General features: G+C 43.0%; 1 protein-coding gene across 2 annotated transcripts in view; it reads left to right on the top strand.

The window, feature by feature from the left end:
- Positions 1-13,897, top strand: part of TLN2 (talin 2) — a 320,242-nt gene that overhangs the window by 251,542 nt on the left and 54,803 nt on the right. For both annotated transcript variants that reach the window (XM_073579419.1, XM_073579418.1), the window contains 7 exons: positions 1,273-1,443; positions 3,299-3,445; positions 3,748-3,849; positions 5,746-5,865; positions 5,966-6,112; positions 9,895-10,061; positions 10,878-11,061. In XM_073579419.1, the coding sequence (XP_073435520.1) occupies positions 1,273-1,443; positions 3,299-3,445; positions 3,748-3,849; positions 5,746-5,865; positions 5,966-6,112; positions 9,895-10,061; positions 10,878-11,061 (1,038 nt within the window). The remainder of the gene's footprint in view (positions 1-1,272; positions 1,444-3,298; positions 3,446-3,747; positions 3,850-5,745; positions 5,866-5,965; positions 6,113-9,894; positions 10,062-10,877; positions 11,062-13,897) is intronic.

Genomic DNA, 13,897 nt, shown 5'->3' with positions numbered 1-13,897 from the left:
CTAGCGCGCTGAAAAGAGCGCGCTCAGGAAGGGAGGAGGGAGCAGAGAAATTCCCCTCTCTGAGGGAAAGTGAAAGTGACGGCGCCGCAACCCATGCCTACCCCGACATACCGCGCTCAGGAAGCAATATGACAGCGGTCCCCTGCTTGCGACGCTGCGGCGGTGAGTGAAGAGATCCCCAAAGTCTCCCTGACGAGAAAAGGGGAAGGGACGCAAACAGCTGTGTGAGCGCGCGGCCGGCAGAAAGGGCGGGAGATTCAAAAACTGTGGACCTGTAATCCCAAGGTCCAACTTCTCCCATGCACTGAAGCCTATGCGGGGCCGGAGGGAACGTACAGGCACTTACCTGACGTCCCTGAAGAGGATGACCACAGGGGCCCACGGGGAAACGGCAGGCCGCTGGGGGGAAGGGAGTTCTCTGTATCCGCATCCTGCAGAAGACGGTTTGAAACACCTGCGATCGCCGTCTTCCTCTCAGCCCTGTCCCGAGAAAGGGGTGAGGAGGGGGATTCGGCAAGGACCAGCCACCTGTCCACAACCCTTATCACCGGAAGGTGATAGGGAAAAGTCCTGCCTGCGGTACTGAGAGTTGCGATGTGGGTGACACCACACTGCTCGCTCAGCCGCACAATATAGGAAATCAGGGTGATAAGTTTACCCTGTTTCCCAACGGAAAAAACCTAAAAGATAAAAGAAGAAAGGATTAAAAAGTTCAAACTAAACCCTGAAAGGAAAAATTGGATTAATAACTGCGGATCTGGGGAGATCCCGGTCCGCCTCCTACAGACACTAAGCACAAACTGAGGTGCTTGGTGCCTGTCGGTGGGTGTATACTGCCGGGGAGGAGCTAATTTTCTTGTTTTTGCATAGTGTCAGCCTCCTAGCAGCAGCAGCATACACCATGGTATTCTGTGTCCCCCAATAAGGCGATAAAGAAAATCCCTATATTAACCTAATGCTGAGAGACATGGCCTTATAAACTTGTAAACTTACAGCCATGTGTTTTATCAGCAGTTGCCAACAGATGTTGGTCCACCAGTCTATGCTGCTAAAAATGTTGGATGAAGGCAGAATCTTATATAAAGATGTCTGAGAGCATTGCATATCTCCGTATTGCTTGTGTCACTGAAAATGGTCAAAGCCCATGACATGACTTTTTCACACAGATGTTTGTTTATGTCATAGCAGGTTATTGGACTCTTTCTTAGAAGGGTTTTCGGCAGAGTTGAATTTGTAAGGCCTGGACATTTTTTTTTCTTCAATTTAAAACAGGTCACCCAGCTAGCCCGGTATTTCGAGCCATTGATTCAAGCTGCCGTTGGGCTGGTTTCCAAAATCCTGGACCATCAGCAACAGATGACAGTACTGGATCAAACCAAGACACTAGCAGAGTCTGCCCTCCAGATGCTTTATGCAGCCAAGGAGGGTGGTGGAAACCCCAAGGTATGTAAGGCTTCTTTTCTGTGCTTAGCATTTAATTTTCTGCTTGATTTGCAAGACTTGTTAAAGGGTTGATATTGACTTTTAGGATTGCTACTTCCAATAGGTGGCGCTAGAGTTCAAGTCCTCTTCCTCTCTGAAGAGACCATTTGCATATTGTAGAGGAGAAACTCGCTATATAATCTACAGCCATGTTTACATAATAAGAGTGGTGTTTAGGTTAAAAATCTTCAAGGGGTTGTGCAGCCCAAATCGATAAGTCTGCAGTCACTCTGTGGGACTGCAGTTTTATAAATCCCCCTAGCAATTTGCCGATTTCCGACCTGGGATCGGAGGGTATGTTTGTGTTATACATAATCCAGGCCAGAGCCTGTCTAATGGCGTGGCCTTGCTCCATACACGTCTATAGTGCGAGGCTGCATCCCCTCTAGTAATGTGACCGACTAGGGGCACGGCCTCTGCTCAATACAAGAGTATGGAGAGCGAGGCTGCGCCCACTGGCCAGGAGTATGTATAACTCATATATACTCTCCGGTCCCGGCTCAGAAACCCTCAAATCTCTGCAGGGCACAGAGCATGCACTGGCGGTATTCATAAGTCTGCAGTCACACAGAGTAACTGCAGACTTACCGTCTGGACCAGTCAATAGTGATGAGCGAACGTGCTCTGATAAAGTGTTATCCCGATCATGCTCGTGTGCTAACCAAGTGACTTCTGCGTTCTCAAAAAATATGTTGGAGTCCCTGCAGCTGCATGCCTTGTGGCTGTTCCGACAGATGCAACATATACAGGGATTGCTTAAAAAACAGGCATTCACGGCATGTGTTGCCGCTGTCAAACTGCTGCGAGACATACAGCTGCAGTGACTTGAAAATATTTTTCGAGCGCGCAGAAAACACTCAATTAGCATGCTCGGATAATACCTTAGCAGAGCACGCCTGCTCATCACTTCCAGACAACCCCTTTAAGTCGAACCTGCAAATCGTACTATACTGAGTAGGGTATTGCCAGATTATTGATATGTAACATATTCATTTCAAGTATGGACTCTCAACGAGAACTAAGCTAACCATATCCAAATATTGGAGTAGACTGAGATGAGATTGGAAAGAAAGGAGATTATCTAACGTTTTGGTCTTACTTTGTAAACATGAAGGCCAATATGTTTTTGTCTCTACCTGACTTGATCACTTTGCAGACAGAATTATACATCTCATCAAATACCGGGCCTGTCTGAGACTGGGTAAGATGGGGATCTATAGATTACAGAGACTTTGGGGCTTAGTGCAGCCCTGCAAGATGAAACACATTAAAGCGGTTGTCCAAGACCAATTTTTTTACTACCAATCTCTGCCAGCACAGAGTCGTCACAGCACTTTCTCTTCTGCTCTGATGATGGGACATGACTTCTGACGTCGTGCTGATTGACAGTGGGCTCCCTGCTGCCTAACTAACTGCAGGTTGCCAGCCGGCTGTCAATCACCATGACATCAGCGGCACATCCCATTGACAGAAGAAGAGCTGCTCTGTTGACGTGAAGCAACTGAATTCCCGGCAGGAGCAGTCGGTGACCGATCTGAGCAGGTGACAAGTAGGACAGGCAGGAAGTTGCTTCCATTGGCAGCTACCTGTCTATTTTGTTTTTCAGTCTGTAGTAAAAAAAATAAATAAATAAAATAAATTCGTTCTGGACAACCCCTTTAAGCATCCAGAAGCTTTTAAATGCCAGTCCTGTCTATTTTGAGGCCATCCTGAAAAGCATCCACATATTTTTGTTACTTTGCCTGTAACACCTTGAATAAAGTATAAATATTTGACTATGATTCCAAACATTGCATTATATATCTACTTTTCACAGGCATCCCACACACATGACGCCATTGCAGAGGCTACCCAACTGATGAAGGAAGCCGTGGATGACCTTATGATTACTCTGAATGAGGCTGCCAGTGAAGTTGGCATGGTGGGAGGCATGGTAGATTCCATTGCGGATGCCATGAGCAAGGTAATTCTATGTAGTAATGGCAGGAACGTTGTTTAATGCATCTAGCATGGCGGGAAAGGGATTCCTGCCTTCTATTGAGTATGTGTATACTACTAAATGTATATGTTCTGGAGTTATTTGTGTTTCAAGAAATATTGTGAATAGTAGTGGCCAGCATACCCCTTACTGCAGCTACCCAAGAGAGCAGGCTGATTTATCCTATCATAGATTCTTTTCATTAGATGCTGAAGAGCTTAGCCATATGGAAAGTCTTCAAAGGTTTATATTGAAAGTTTGATCAAATATAAATGTTATGATTTCAGCTTGATGAAGGGACTCCTCCAGAACCCACAGGGACTTTTGTGGATTACCAAACCACTGGTGTGAAATACTCCAAGGCAATCGCTGTAACTGCCCAAGAGATGGTAAGAAGGAATGTGGAAGAAAACAAATCAGAGGAGTATAAGAATTATAAAGTAGTGTGAGATGTATGTCTCACAAGACGTTGCCCTTTTGTCTTATTTACAGCACCAATCCTACGTCCTTGTGTGCATATGTGGTTCGTTTGCCATTCTGGTCCTCCACGTCTGACGAGACCCAAGTAGTTTCAAAAGCTTCCTATTTGTCAAAGGACTTTCAATATTTTGCTTTATTTTTTCCTTTGCATAGCCATGGATTGTATATTTGTACATGTAATAACAATTCCAGCTCACCATTGGTTTTCTCCTGACCATTCAGAGCTCGGACACTGCCCAAAAATGCAAATAGTTGAGCTGGACTCCTTCCCTTTCTAACAGGTTCTTCTTTATTCAGATTTATTTCGTACAAAAGTAATCTGGTCAAAGATGTCCTTTGTATGAATTTTATCTCTATTAAGAAGAACATTTTTATTGAGCTGGACTCCTTCACTTTCTATTTGCATGTCTCTACATCCATGCCTTTTTAATTTAAGGTGGTTATCCAGTCCTTTTTATATTAATGACGTATCCTTTGGGTAGGTCATCAGTATCAGATTGTTGGTGTTGCGACACCTGGCCCCCCCAACTGTTGTGAATTCTCTCTCTGGCTTCCCTCTGGTGATTACTGAAGGTAATTGACAGAGGCTTGCCATCTGATAATGAGGAAGACGATTGGAGATCTGGAGTTTCTGATTGGGATTTAAGACAGCTGATTCCCTCTATCCCTGCTGGTGATTTTCTTCCAGTGCCTCCTGAGGTCTGATGTCTCCAGCTCTGTCCCTGCATGTTCAGCTAAGTGGTTCATTAGCTATTCTGTTTGCATTTGATGTGGTTTTGTCTATCTCTGTTTTGTGCGGGTCAGCCAGCTCCGGCTGGGGCTGTGCTGAATCACCGCCCATATGTTACTGCTTGTGCCTGTTTGTTTTGTCCCCTGTTAGATTTGTCTCTTTTTGCTCTGCTTTCAGAAAATACCAGAGTGCTGATATAGTGGGGGGCGAAGTCATGCGACTTCAGTGTTTTTGTGCATCAGACGTGTTGGACTTTTTGCAGGGTTTTTTGCGTGACTGCAGACAGTGTCTTTCCTTTCCTGTCCTGTCTAGTCAGTGTGGGCCCCATCATTTGCTCAGTCTATTTTCCTGCCTGTGTTTGTGTTTTAATCTTGTCTCACCGACAATATATGTTTGGGGGCTATCTATTCCTTTGGGGTCTGCTCTGGGGCAGTTTAGATTTCCCCTTTCTTGCTTTAGGCTTATTTAGCTCTCCGGCTGTGCTGAGGTGTCTAGGATCATCGTAGGTACGCTTCATGGCTACTGCTAGTTGTGTGGATAGGATCAGGGGTCTGCAATCCGCTTAGTTATCAACCTCTCTGGTTTTCTGTGGCTTAGCCTGGGCCTGCTCTCCTCCTCGGTGACCCATTCATAACACCCAACAATCAGGATGATCAGCTGTTATTGACATCGGGGGCAGGAGGATGTGATCACTTGCGGAGCAGAACTACAAAGCTCCATGAACTGTATAGTGGCCACAGCAGGGTTCTGCAGATCCAACCCTATTCACATGAATAGGCATGGAACTGCAATACCCTGCTGTGTCCACTATAAAGTTTGCAGATCAGTGCAGCTCTTCTCCGCAACTGATCACATCAGTCTGCCCAAAGAAGATCTGGTCATTGGTGGGGGTGACAGGTGTCACACCACCCACCAATATGATAATGATCTATCCTAAGTATAGGCCATCAATGTAAAGTACTGGACAACCACTTAAATACATATCTCTAATATTATATAGTTTTTAATATATTTTTACTGAAAAGAAAATTTTGGAAAGGATATGGATAGATGAATATTATTTTTTTATCTTTAGATGACAAAATCCGTAACAAATCCAGAGGAGCTTGGCGGTTTGGCTTCCCAGGTGACCAGTGACTATGGAAGTCTAGCTGTCCAGGGTCGAATGGCTGCTGCCACAGCAGAACCTAAAGAGGTAACATAAGCGGTCTAATTAATTCTGCTCTTCAGATACATTGCTTATTTGTCGTTGTAACTCTGATCTCCCGCTTTATTTCTGAAATTTTCTTTTGCAGGTTGGGTTTCAGATCAAGACAAGAATTCAGGACTTGGGACATGGCTGTATATTTTTGGTGCAGAAAGCTGGAGCCCTGCAAATCTGCCCATCTGATAGTTACACTAAGCGGGAACTGATTGAGTGTGCCCGAGCTGTGACAGAAAAGGTGACCTTACAGAATACGCTGCATAGTTGGCGATTAGAAGATCTTGTGTATTACAGGCCAGATTGATCTGTCAAACACTAATTTCAGCTAAAATGTATATATTTGATAACAAATGGTACAACAAAGTCTTCTAGATCATTTGTTGAAGTTTTACACTGCCATGGAAAAAATGCTGCAAAGTAAGAATGCTTTCAAAATTCGAAGTGTTACTAATTTATTTTTCTCAATTAACAAAATGAAAAGTTGATGAACAAAAGAGAAATCTATATCAAATCAATATTAGGTGTGACCAGCCTTTGCTTTTGATATCAAAGAAATAATTTTCGGATTAACCGTGCGCTGCTAGACAAAACGACTCCTTTCCAGATTGTGTACTTGTATACTTTTATTTTCCCAACGCGTTTCGAAGTTTCAAACTTCTTCCTCAGGGGATGATAGGTACATATCATCCCCTGAGGAAGAAGTTTGAAACTTCGAAACGCGTTGGGAAAATAAAAGTATACAAGTACACAATCTGGAAAGGAGTCGTTTTGTCTAGCAGCGCACGGTTAATCCGAAAATTATTTCTTTGATATCTGATGATTTATGGTCACGGAGTGGCCATTTGGATGTGCAGCAGCTTTGACTTCTATTCCTTTATGCCTCCAACTCTCCTGCTATTGGTGAGTATAACAGCTTGAACTATATCGCTTTTAGGCCGGTTTCACACTAGCGCTTTTTCAGCGCGCGCACGGCCGGGGGTAGCTCCGCCCCCGATCCGGCTCTCTGCCCAGCGTGCCCGCCCCTTCCTTGTAGCGCCGCCTCCTAGCGGACAGCGGCGCCTGCGATCGGCGCACCCTATCTTTAGCATAGGGTGCGCCGATCGTGCGCAGGCCGTGCGCTAGTTGCGCTTTGACCTGCGCTGCGCACTTTTGACGGTGCGCCGTGCGCGCCAAAATCCGAAAAGTTTGATTTTGGCGCGCACGGCGCACCATCAAAAGTGCGCAGCGCAGGTCAAAGCGCAACTAGCGCACGGCCTGCGCACGATCGGCGCACCCTATGCTAAAGATAGGGTGCGCCGATCGCAGGCGCCGCTGTCCGCTAGGAGGCGGCGCTACAAGGAAGGGGCGGGCACGCCGGGCAGAGAGCCGGATCGGGGGCGGAGCTACCCCCGGCCGTGCGCGCGCTGAAAATGCGCTAATGTGAAACCAGCCTTACCTGGGTAAGACCCTATTGCGCTCTTTCTCTTTTAGTTTTAACCAGCCTTTGCTTTTAAGACAGCATCATTTTATTTAGATGCACTTGCACACAGTTTTTGAAGGAAGTCGGCATGAAGATTATTCCAAAGTCCTTGGAGGACTAATCACAGATCTTCTGTAGATGTAGATTTGCGTAAATCTTTGTCTCTTTATATAATCCCAGACAACTCAGTGGTGTTGAGATAAAGGCTTTGTTAGGAGCATGTCATCACTTCCAGGGCTCCTTGTTTTTTATACTGAAGATAATTCTTATTGTTGTTGGCTGTAATTTTGGTGTGTTGCCCTACTGCAGGATATATTTGCAGCCAATTGGACGCCTCTCTGATGCTATTACATAATTGGTAAATATTTGCCTATATTTCCCAGCATTGACGACACTATTAATCCTGGCTACATCCACTAATCCATTTGCTATAATGCAATCTCCAAACTAGCATTCAACCTCCACCATGCTGCACGGTTGTCTGCAGACAATCATTATAGTACAGCTCTCCAACTCTTCCATAAACAAACTGCCTTCTCTTGCAGCCAGATATTTAAAATTTGAACTTATCACTCCAGAGCACCTGCTGCCATTTTTCTGCACCCGTTCCTATGTTTTCTTGCATGGTTACTTGCCTTGTTTTCTTGGTGGAGGTATACGGCTCTTTGGCTGTAATTTTCCTATGAAAACCACCTCTAGCAAGAATTCTCAGAACAGTGAATAGATGTAGCTGTGTCCCACTGATTGCGGACAGTTCTTAGCTGAGAGCACTACTGGACATCTTGTGATTTTTGGAAGGGAAGTAAACACATTTCTGAGACCACCCACTGCGTCTACAGTCCTCAGCGTTGCCCATTTCTTGGTGCATCTTCACAAGAGTATGGGACCACACATCTAGAAACCCCAGTCTGCTTTAAAATCTTTGCCTGGGAGAGACCTGGCTGTTGCAGTAGAACTACCTTGTTTTTTGTTTTTGTTGTTGTTTTGCTGTGCTCAGTTTTGCCAGTGGTGTATGACTTCTGACATGAAACTGTCATCAATGGGCTGTTACTCGCCTGGATTTAGGTCTCCTACCCAGCTGTTTTGGTTTTAATTAATTACTTATTGCATCTACATATGAAAATGATGAACATTATCACCTGTTTGGTGTAATTGGTTACTCATACCAGACTATAATTTAAAAAAATCCTTGACTTTGTGCAAGTGTACCTTTGATAAAGATCTACATATAGATCGAAACGCATCGCTATACACCTTTCTCTACCCCCTTTTTGGTCCATATTAGAGGAGTTTTTTCATCATTGTTTATTTTTATGAATTAATAAAGATTCGTGATTTTAAGGAGCTGGAACGCCAATTTTCCATTTTTTTGTGCAAGTGTACCTAGAAGAATGTATGCCTTTTTGAAGACAAAGGGTGGTCACACCAAATATTAATTTATTTTAGATTTTTACTTTTTCATTCACTTTGCATTATGTTAATTGATAAAGATAAACTATTGAAACTTGCATTTTTTGCTGCACTCTCACTTTGCAGCCTATAGCTTTTGCACAGTACTGTATATAAAACAATTCCAATCTGCTGCTCCATCTCAGTAGACTTTTCTCTTTTTTGCTTGGTTTCTTTTTTTTCCCTATAAATTAGTAGAACTGAAGTTAATCTTTGATTTGAAGTTGATGTTTTTAATGCAGTTTAGACAACTTTAATCAAAATTAATTTTTCTTTCATTAAAGAGAAATAAAATGTCACCGGCTGCAACATTTTAAACATTTGGGTTTCAGAAAAAGGCATCGAGCAAGTGACGCTCGGCAAACTGTACAAGGAGTTTGTCATTTTATTAAAATCCAGAGACCAACAACATCATAGAAGTGTGAGGAAACCTGAAAACGCTAGCCGCTGCCTGTCTGTGGGTTTATAGCTGTCTCTGTCTTTGGATTTTTCTTGGCGCAGTGTGGTTAGTGCCACTCGTTCTGTGTCTTTTTCTGAGATCAAGCTTTGCGCTTCTGTTCTTTGAGTAGTGCACCACTATGTCGGCATGTTGTGAGAACGATCTATAAGAAATGAATTTTGAGAAGTTCCTTTTTTTCATCTTTTATGTTGTGGGTTAGTAATAAGTGTTTAGACATTCACCCATGTTGAGAAGACTGCTCTGCACTTGTTCAGCTCTTTCCATTCACTTCTATGGGAATCCTAAACATATTGTCAAGTACACCTGCTCAGCAATTTTTGGAACTCTCACAGACGTAAACAGACAAATCTGCACATATACCCCCAATTCATCATTCTTGGTGGTGCAAGACCTGGGACTTACATCTATTAGACACTTATGGCATAATCTGCAGATATGCCATAAATGTCTGAGATGGCAGCAGCTTTTTAAAGATCTCTTTATATCCTTAAAAAAATGTTTATTGCAATAGGCAAAATAATTTATTTTTTGAGGGTTTTTTTTTTTTTTTTTATGGTCATGTTCACTTAGTGCAGTTAATTATTATTAATAGTTTTAAACCTTGTTAGAAACAATAAAATATTCCATGCTAATTGATTCTATTTCTGCCCAGGTATCTCTGGTACTTTCAGCTTTGCAGGCAGGTAACAAGGGCACGCAAGCCTGCATTACAGCGGGCACGGCTGTATCCGGCATTATTGCTGATCTAGACACAACCATCATGTTTGCCACAGCTGGCACACTAAACTCTGAGAACAAGGAGTCTTTTGCTGACCACAGGTACTGTGAAATATTGGTTTCTATTGGGTTGATTTTATATTGGATGACGGTGTTGTGACTTCTGTAAGTTGCCATGTTGGAGAAAGTACAGTTTCATCTTGCATAGACCCTAAGGCTGTGTGCCCACGTTGCATTTTTTTAAGCGTTTCCGCAGCGTTTGTGCCGGCTCAGACGCTGCAGAAACGCGTAAAAGAAGCTTCATATTAAATTGCATGCGTTTTTGGCTTTGTGCCAATGCATGCGTTTTTAAACGCTCAAGAATCGCTTAGCGGCTAAAAACGCAGCATGCTCATTAATTTCCGCATTGCTGAGCATTTTTAGCCTTTTCCAATGTTCCCAGAAAACGTGCGGAAAAAAAGCGTCAAAAACGCGCGTCTTTTGTGCAAAAAACGCGCAAGAAATGTGCAGAAATAAAACGTGTGTTTTCTGGGAAGGGGATCAGTTTCCTAAGCGTTTAAAAATGCTAACGTGGGCACATAGCCTAAAAGTCGTCTGAGACTTTAACATTGATGACGTATCCTCAGGGTACACCATTAATGATGAATTTTTGACCTCTGGGATTTACTACTGATCTGTTGCAATGAAGGGACTATGGCGCCATTGAGTTAAGCCGCAGTACACAGTATAGGGCACTGAAGGATTGCTGAACTTTGCCAAGTGGGTATTGGTGGCTTTTCCTAACAATAGACCGCAGTGGCAAATTTCCAAAATGATCTGAAACAATGATCAGAACAGATGAAAAGTGAAGGAGAAGCCTCTATAACCAATCTTTTATCACACTGCCTTGGATATCTTACTTTCTGCTTCTGCTCACAGGGAGAACATCCTGAAGACTGCCAAGGCTCTGGTGGAGGATACGAAGCTGCTGGTGTCTGGTGCAGCATCTAGCCAGGATAAGCTGGCACAGGCTGCTCAGTCATCAGCCAACACTATCACCCAGCTAGCAGAGGTGGTGAAATTGGGGGCAGCAAGCTTGGGGTCAGATGACCCTGAAACTCAGGTTAGTAATTTAAGTGTAAGAAAGAGGAGCAGCCACTTCCTTGGAGGAGGATCAGAACTGTGTCGCTTATGTCTCTTACTCCTGCTTTCCTTTATGCGTCCTCCAGCTCTATATCTACCTTCAAATAAGACGTCCTGGCCAGGAAAAGATATTCCAAATGAACACGGAGCACTGTCGGGTACAGTCATATAACACGCTTGGCCCGTGTGTCCTGTATACCCCTTACCTCTTTTCTTATTTTGCTATTGAAGGCAGTCTTAAGTTTTAAGGCTCCACAGCACTTCACTAGGATACCTTTGTCTTTTTAATTCTTTCCACTGGTAAAGCTCTGTATAACTTCCTACCTGTTTGCTGTTTTGCTAACTTCACTTAGACTACTAAATAAAGCAGCAGTACTATTGTCCATTGCATTATACCTTATGCTTCCTTTTTCTTGTAGAGAAGTGTTGCGATGTTCCAAGTAGCAGCTTTTCTTTAGTATTGTCATTTACTACCTAGTCATTGTATTTTGATGCAACCTACAGGATAAGGTGGTAACTCAAAATCTATCCTTAGTGACCTTTGGAACCGAGCTTTTTTTTTTTTTTTTTTAACTCTGACACTGTACTTGTTAGTGGTGAATTTTGGTCGATATGTTTTGCTTTTATTTTTGAAAAATGTGAAATTTGCAGAAAAATTAGCAATTTTAAACTTTGAATTTTTTTTACACTTAATCCAGAGTCATGCCACACAAAAAGTTGATAAATAACTTTTTTATGTCTACTCCAGAGTATTGCGCCTCCATGTGTCTGTTCTTCTGTTTGATAGGGGTGCTACTTAGTCTTCTGTCCACATCTTTGTGGCATTCTTACTTTTGCGTCTAGCGATGCAAGTCTCAGCAGACAGGGACTACAGGTGGCAGTTGTTTGGGCAGTAGCCTGAGGAATTGCTATTCTTCTTTATTCCGTACGGTATTAGTTTTCCCACCCAAAGGGACAACTTAATATTGTCAGATGGGTTCCGGTGTCCCCCAATGAATTGACCGCGAAACAAAGGTAAAATCTTTTTCTCATAGAATTTATTTAGGGACGCAACACCCTCCTTTGTATAGGGAAATCTTAGCTTTGCTCCTCTTACTGCCTTTGCACTAACTGTATATTTGGTTGTCTGCTGCCCAGATGTAGCGTATTGGGAAGGAGTCAGCTTTTTATTTTCTATGATGTATCCTTAATGTCAGCCTCTAGGTGGCAGTAAATGAACCCATAATGAAGGCTGCGAGAAAAGAATTTTACAGAGTACCAAAATTCTTTTATCTGCAGATACAGGGTTAATCTCCAGGTAAATGGCTTTCAGTCATAGGATCAGTGGTACAGTCATCGCTCACATCACCTCTCTCCATACTGCATGCACGCCATCGCAAGTTGACAACCGTCTCAACAACTCATGTATGCACAGTAAGCTGTCGGTCACAATGCCGGAGCTTGCCTACATCTGCAGCTCACAGTAGATGATCATGTAATTTGGACATGAGGTCTGTAAAGTTGTGAATAGAAGTAAGAAATAGAATTACCGTATATTTATTTTTTAATAACACTGATGCCATTATCGGTGAAATATGCCACTGCATGGCTTTACTTTTACCACATGCGTAACCTTTTTACCGAGACATACGCAAACTGATCTGCTGAATGGGAATAAAACATTATCTACAGGCATATGAACACCAGGGAAATTTCTCTTGGGGCTCATGCAGACTTCTGTGGCTCTGTCCAATGATGGACAGCAGTGCACGGACTTGACACTGGTCTCCCAACCCAAGTGTGACTGCCTCATAGAAACATGTGAAGCTTTGATGCTCTGGCTGGGAGAGCCGCTGACAGTCTGTGCATTGTGGTCTGCGATCAGACCAAGATCCACGGGTGTCTGCACGAGCCCTTGTTCTCAGTGCATTTATAGAGGCCACACAGGTAAATGGAAATTGCCTTGAATATTTCTTGATAGTTACACCGCCTAAAATAAATCTCATGATTTTGACTTGGTGCTATGACTTGGATGAAGGAAAACCTTCAATTACAAGGTGTTTTTTGTGGAAGGTCTGAATTTTCTGTATTCTCACATATTGTTTGGTGAAGGAAATATTCTCCTGTCCTTTGAGGCTCATGTGTGAATAATTCTATAATGTGTAACAAAACTTGGAAAATGTAACTGTATCATGTTTATATTGTAACATAATGTCATGTCCATTGTTAAAGCGAATCTGTCACCAGGTTTGTCCCTTATGTGGTAACGCCACCACCTTTAAGCCCTCATATAGATTGAAGGAAATAAGTATTTGATCCCTTGCTGATTTTGCAAGTTTGCCCACTAACAAAGACATGAACAGTCTATAATTTTAAGGGTAGGTTAATTTGAACATTGAGAGATAGAATATCAAAAATAAAATCCAGAAAATCACATTGTATAAATTTATTTGCATTTTGCAGTGAGAAATAAGTATTTGATCCCTCTGGCAAGTAAGACTTAATACTTTGTGGCAAAACCCTTGTTGGCAAGCACAGCAGTCAGACTTTTTTGTAGTTGATGATGAGGTTTGAGCACATGTCAGGAGGAATTTTGGTCCACTCCTCTTTGCAGATCTTTTTGAGCCACTTCTTTGTTGCCTTGGCTGTATGCTTTGGGTCATTATCTTGCTGGAAGACCCAGCCACAACCCATTTTTAATGTCCTGGTGGAGGGAAGGAGGTTGTCACTCAGGATTATTCGGTACATGGCTCCATCCTTTCTCCCATTGATGCGGTGAAATAGTCCTGTGCCCAGAGAAACACCCCCCAAAATATAATGTTTCCACCTCTATGCTA

This window comes from Dendrobates tinctorius, unplaced genomic scaffold, assembly GCF_039654945.1.
Source record: "Dendrobates tinctorius isolate UK_male_01 unplaced genomic scaffold, ASM3965494v1 ptg000062l, whole genome shotgun sequence".
Lineage (NCBI taxonomy): Eukaryota > Metazoa > Chordata > Amphibia > Anura > Dendrobatidae > Dendrobates > Dendrobates tinctorius.
The sequence above is the reverse complement of the archived record's forward strand: the minus strand, read 5'-3'. Positions and strand labels throughout refer to the sequence as shown.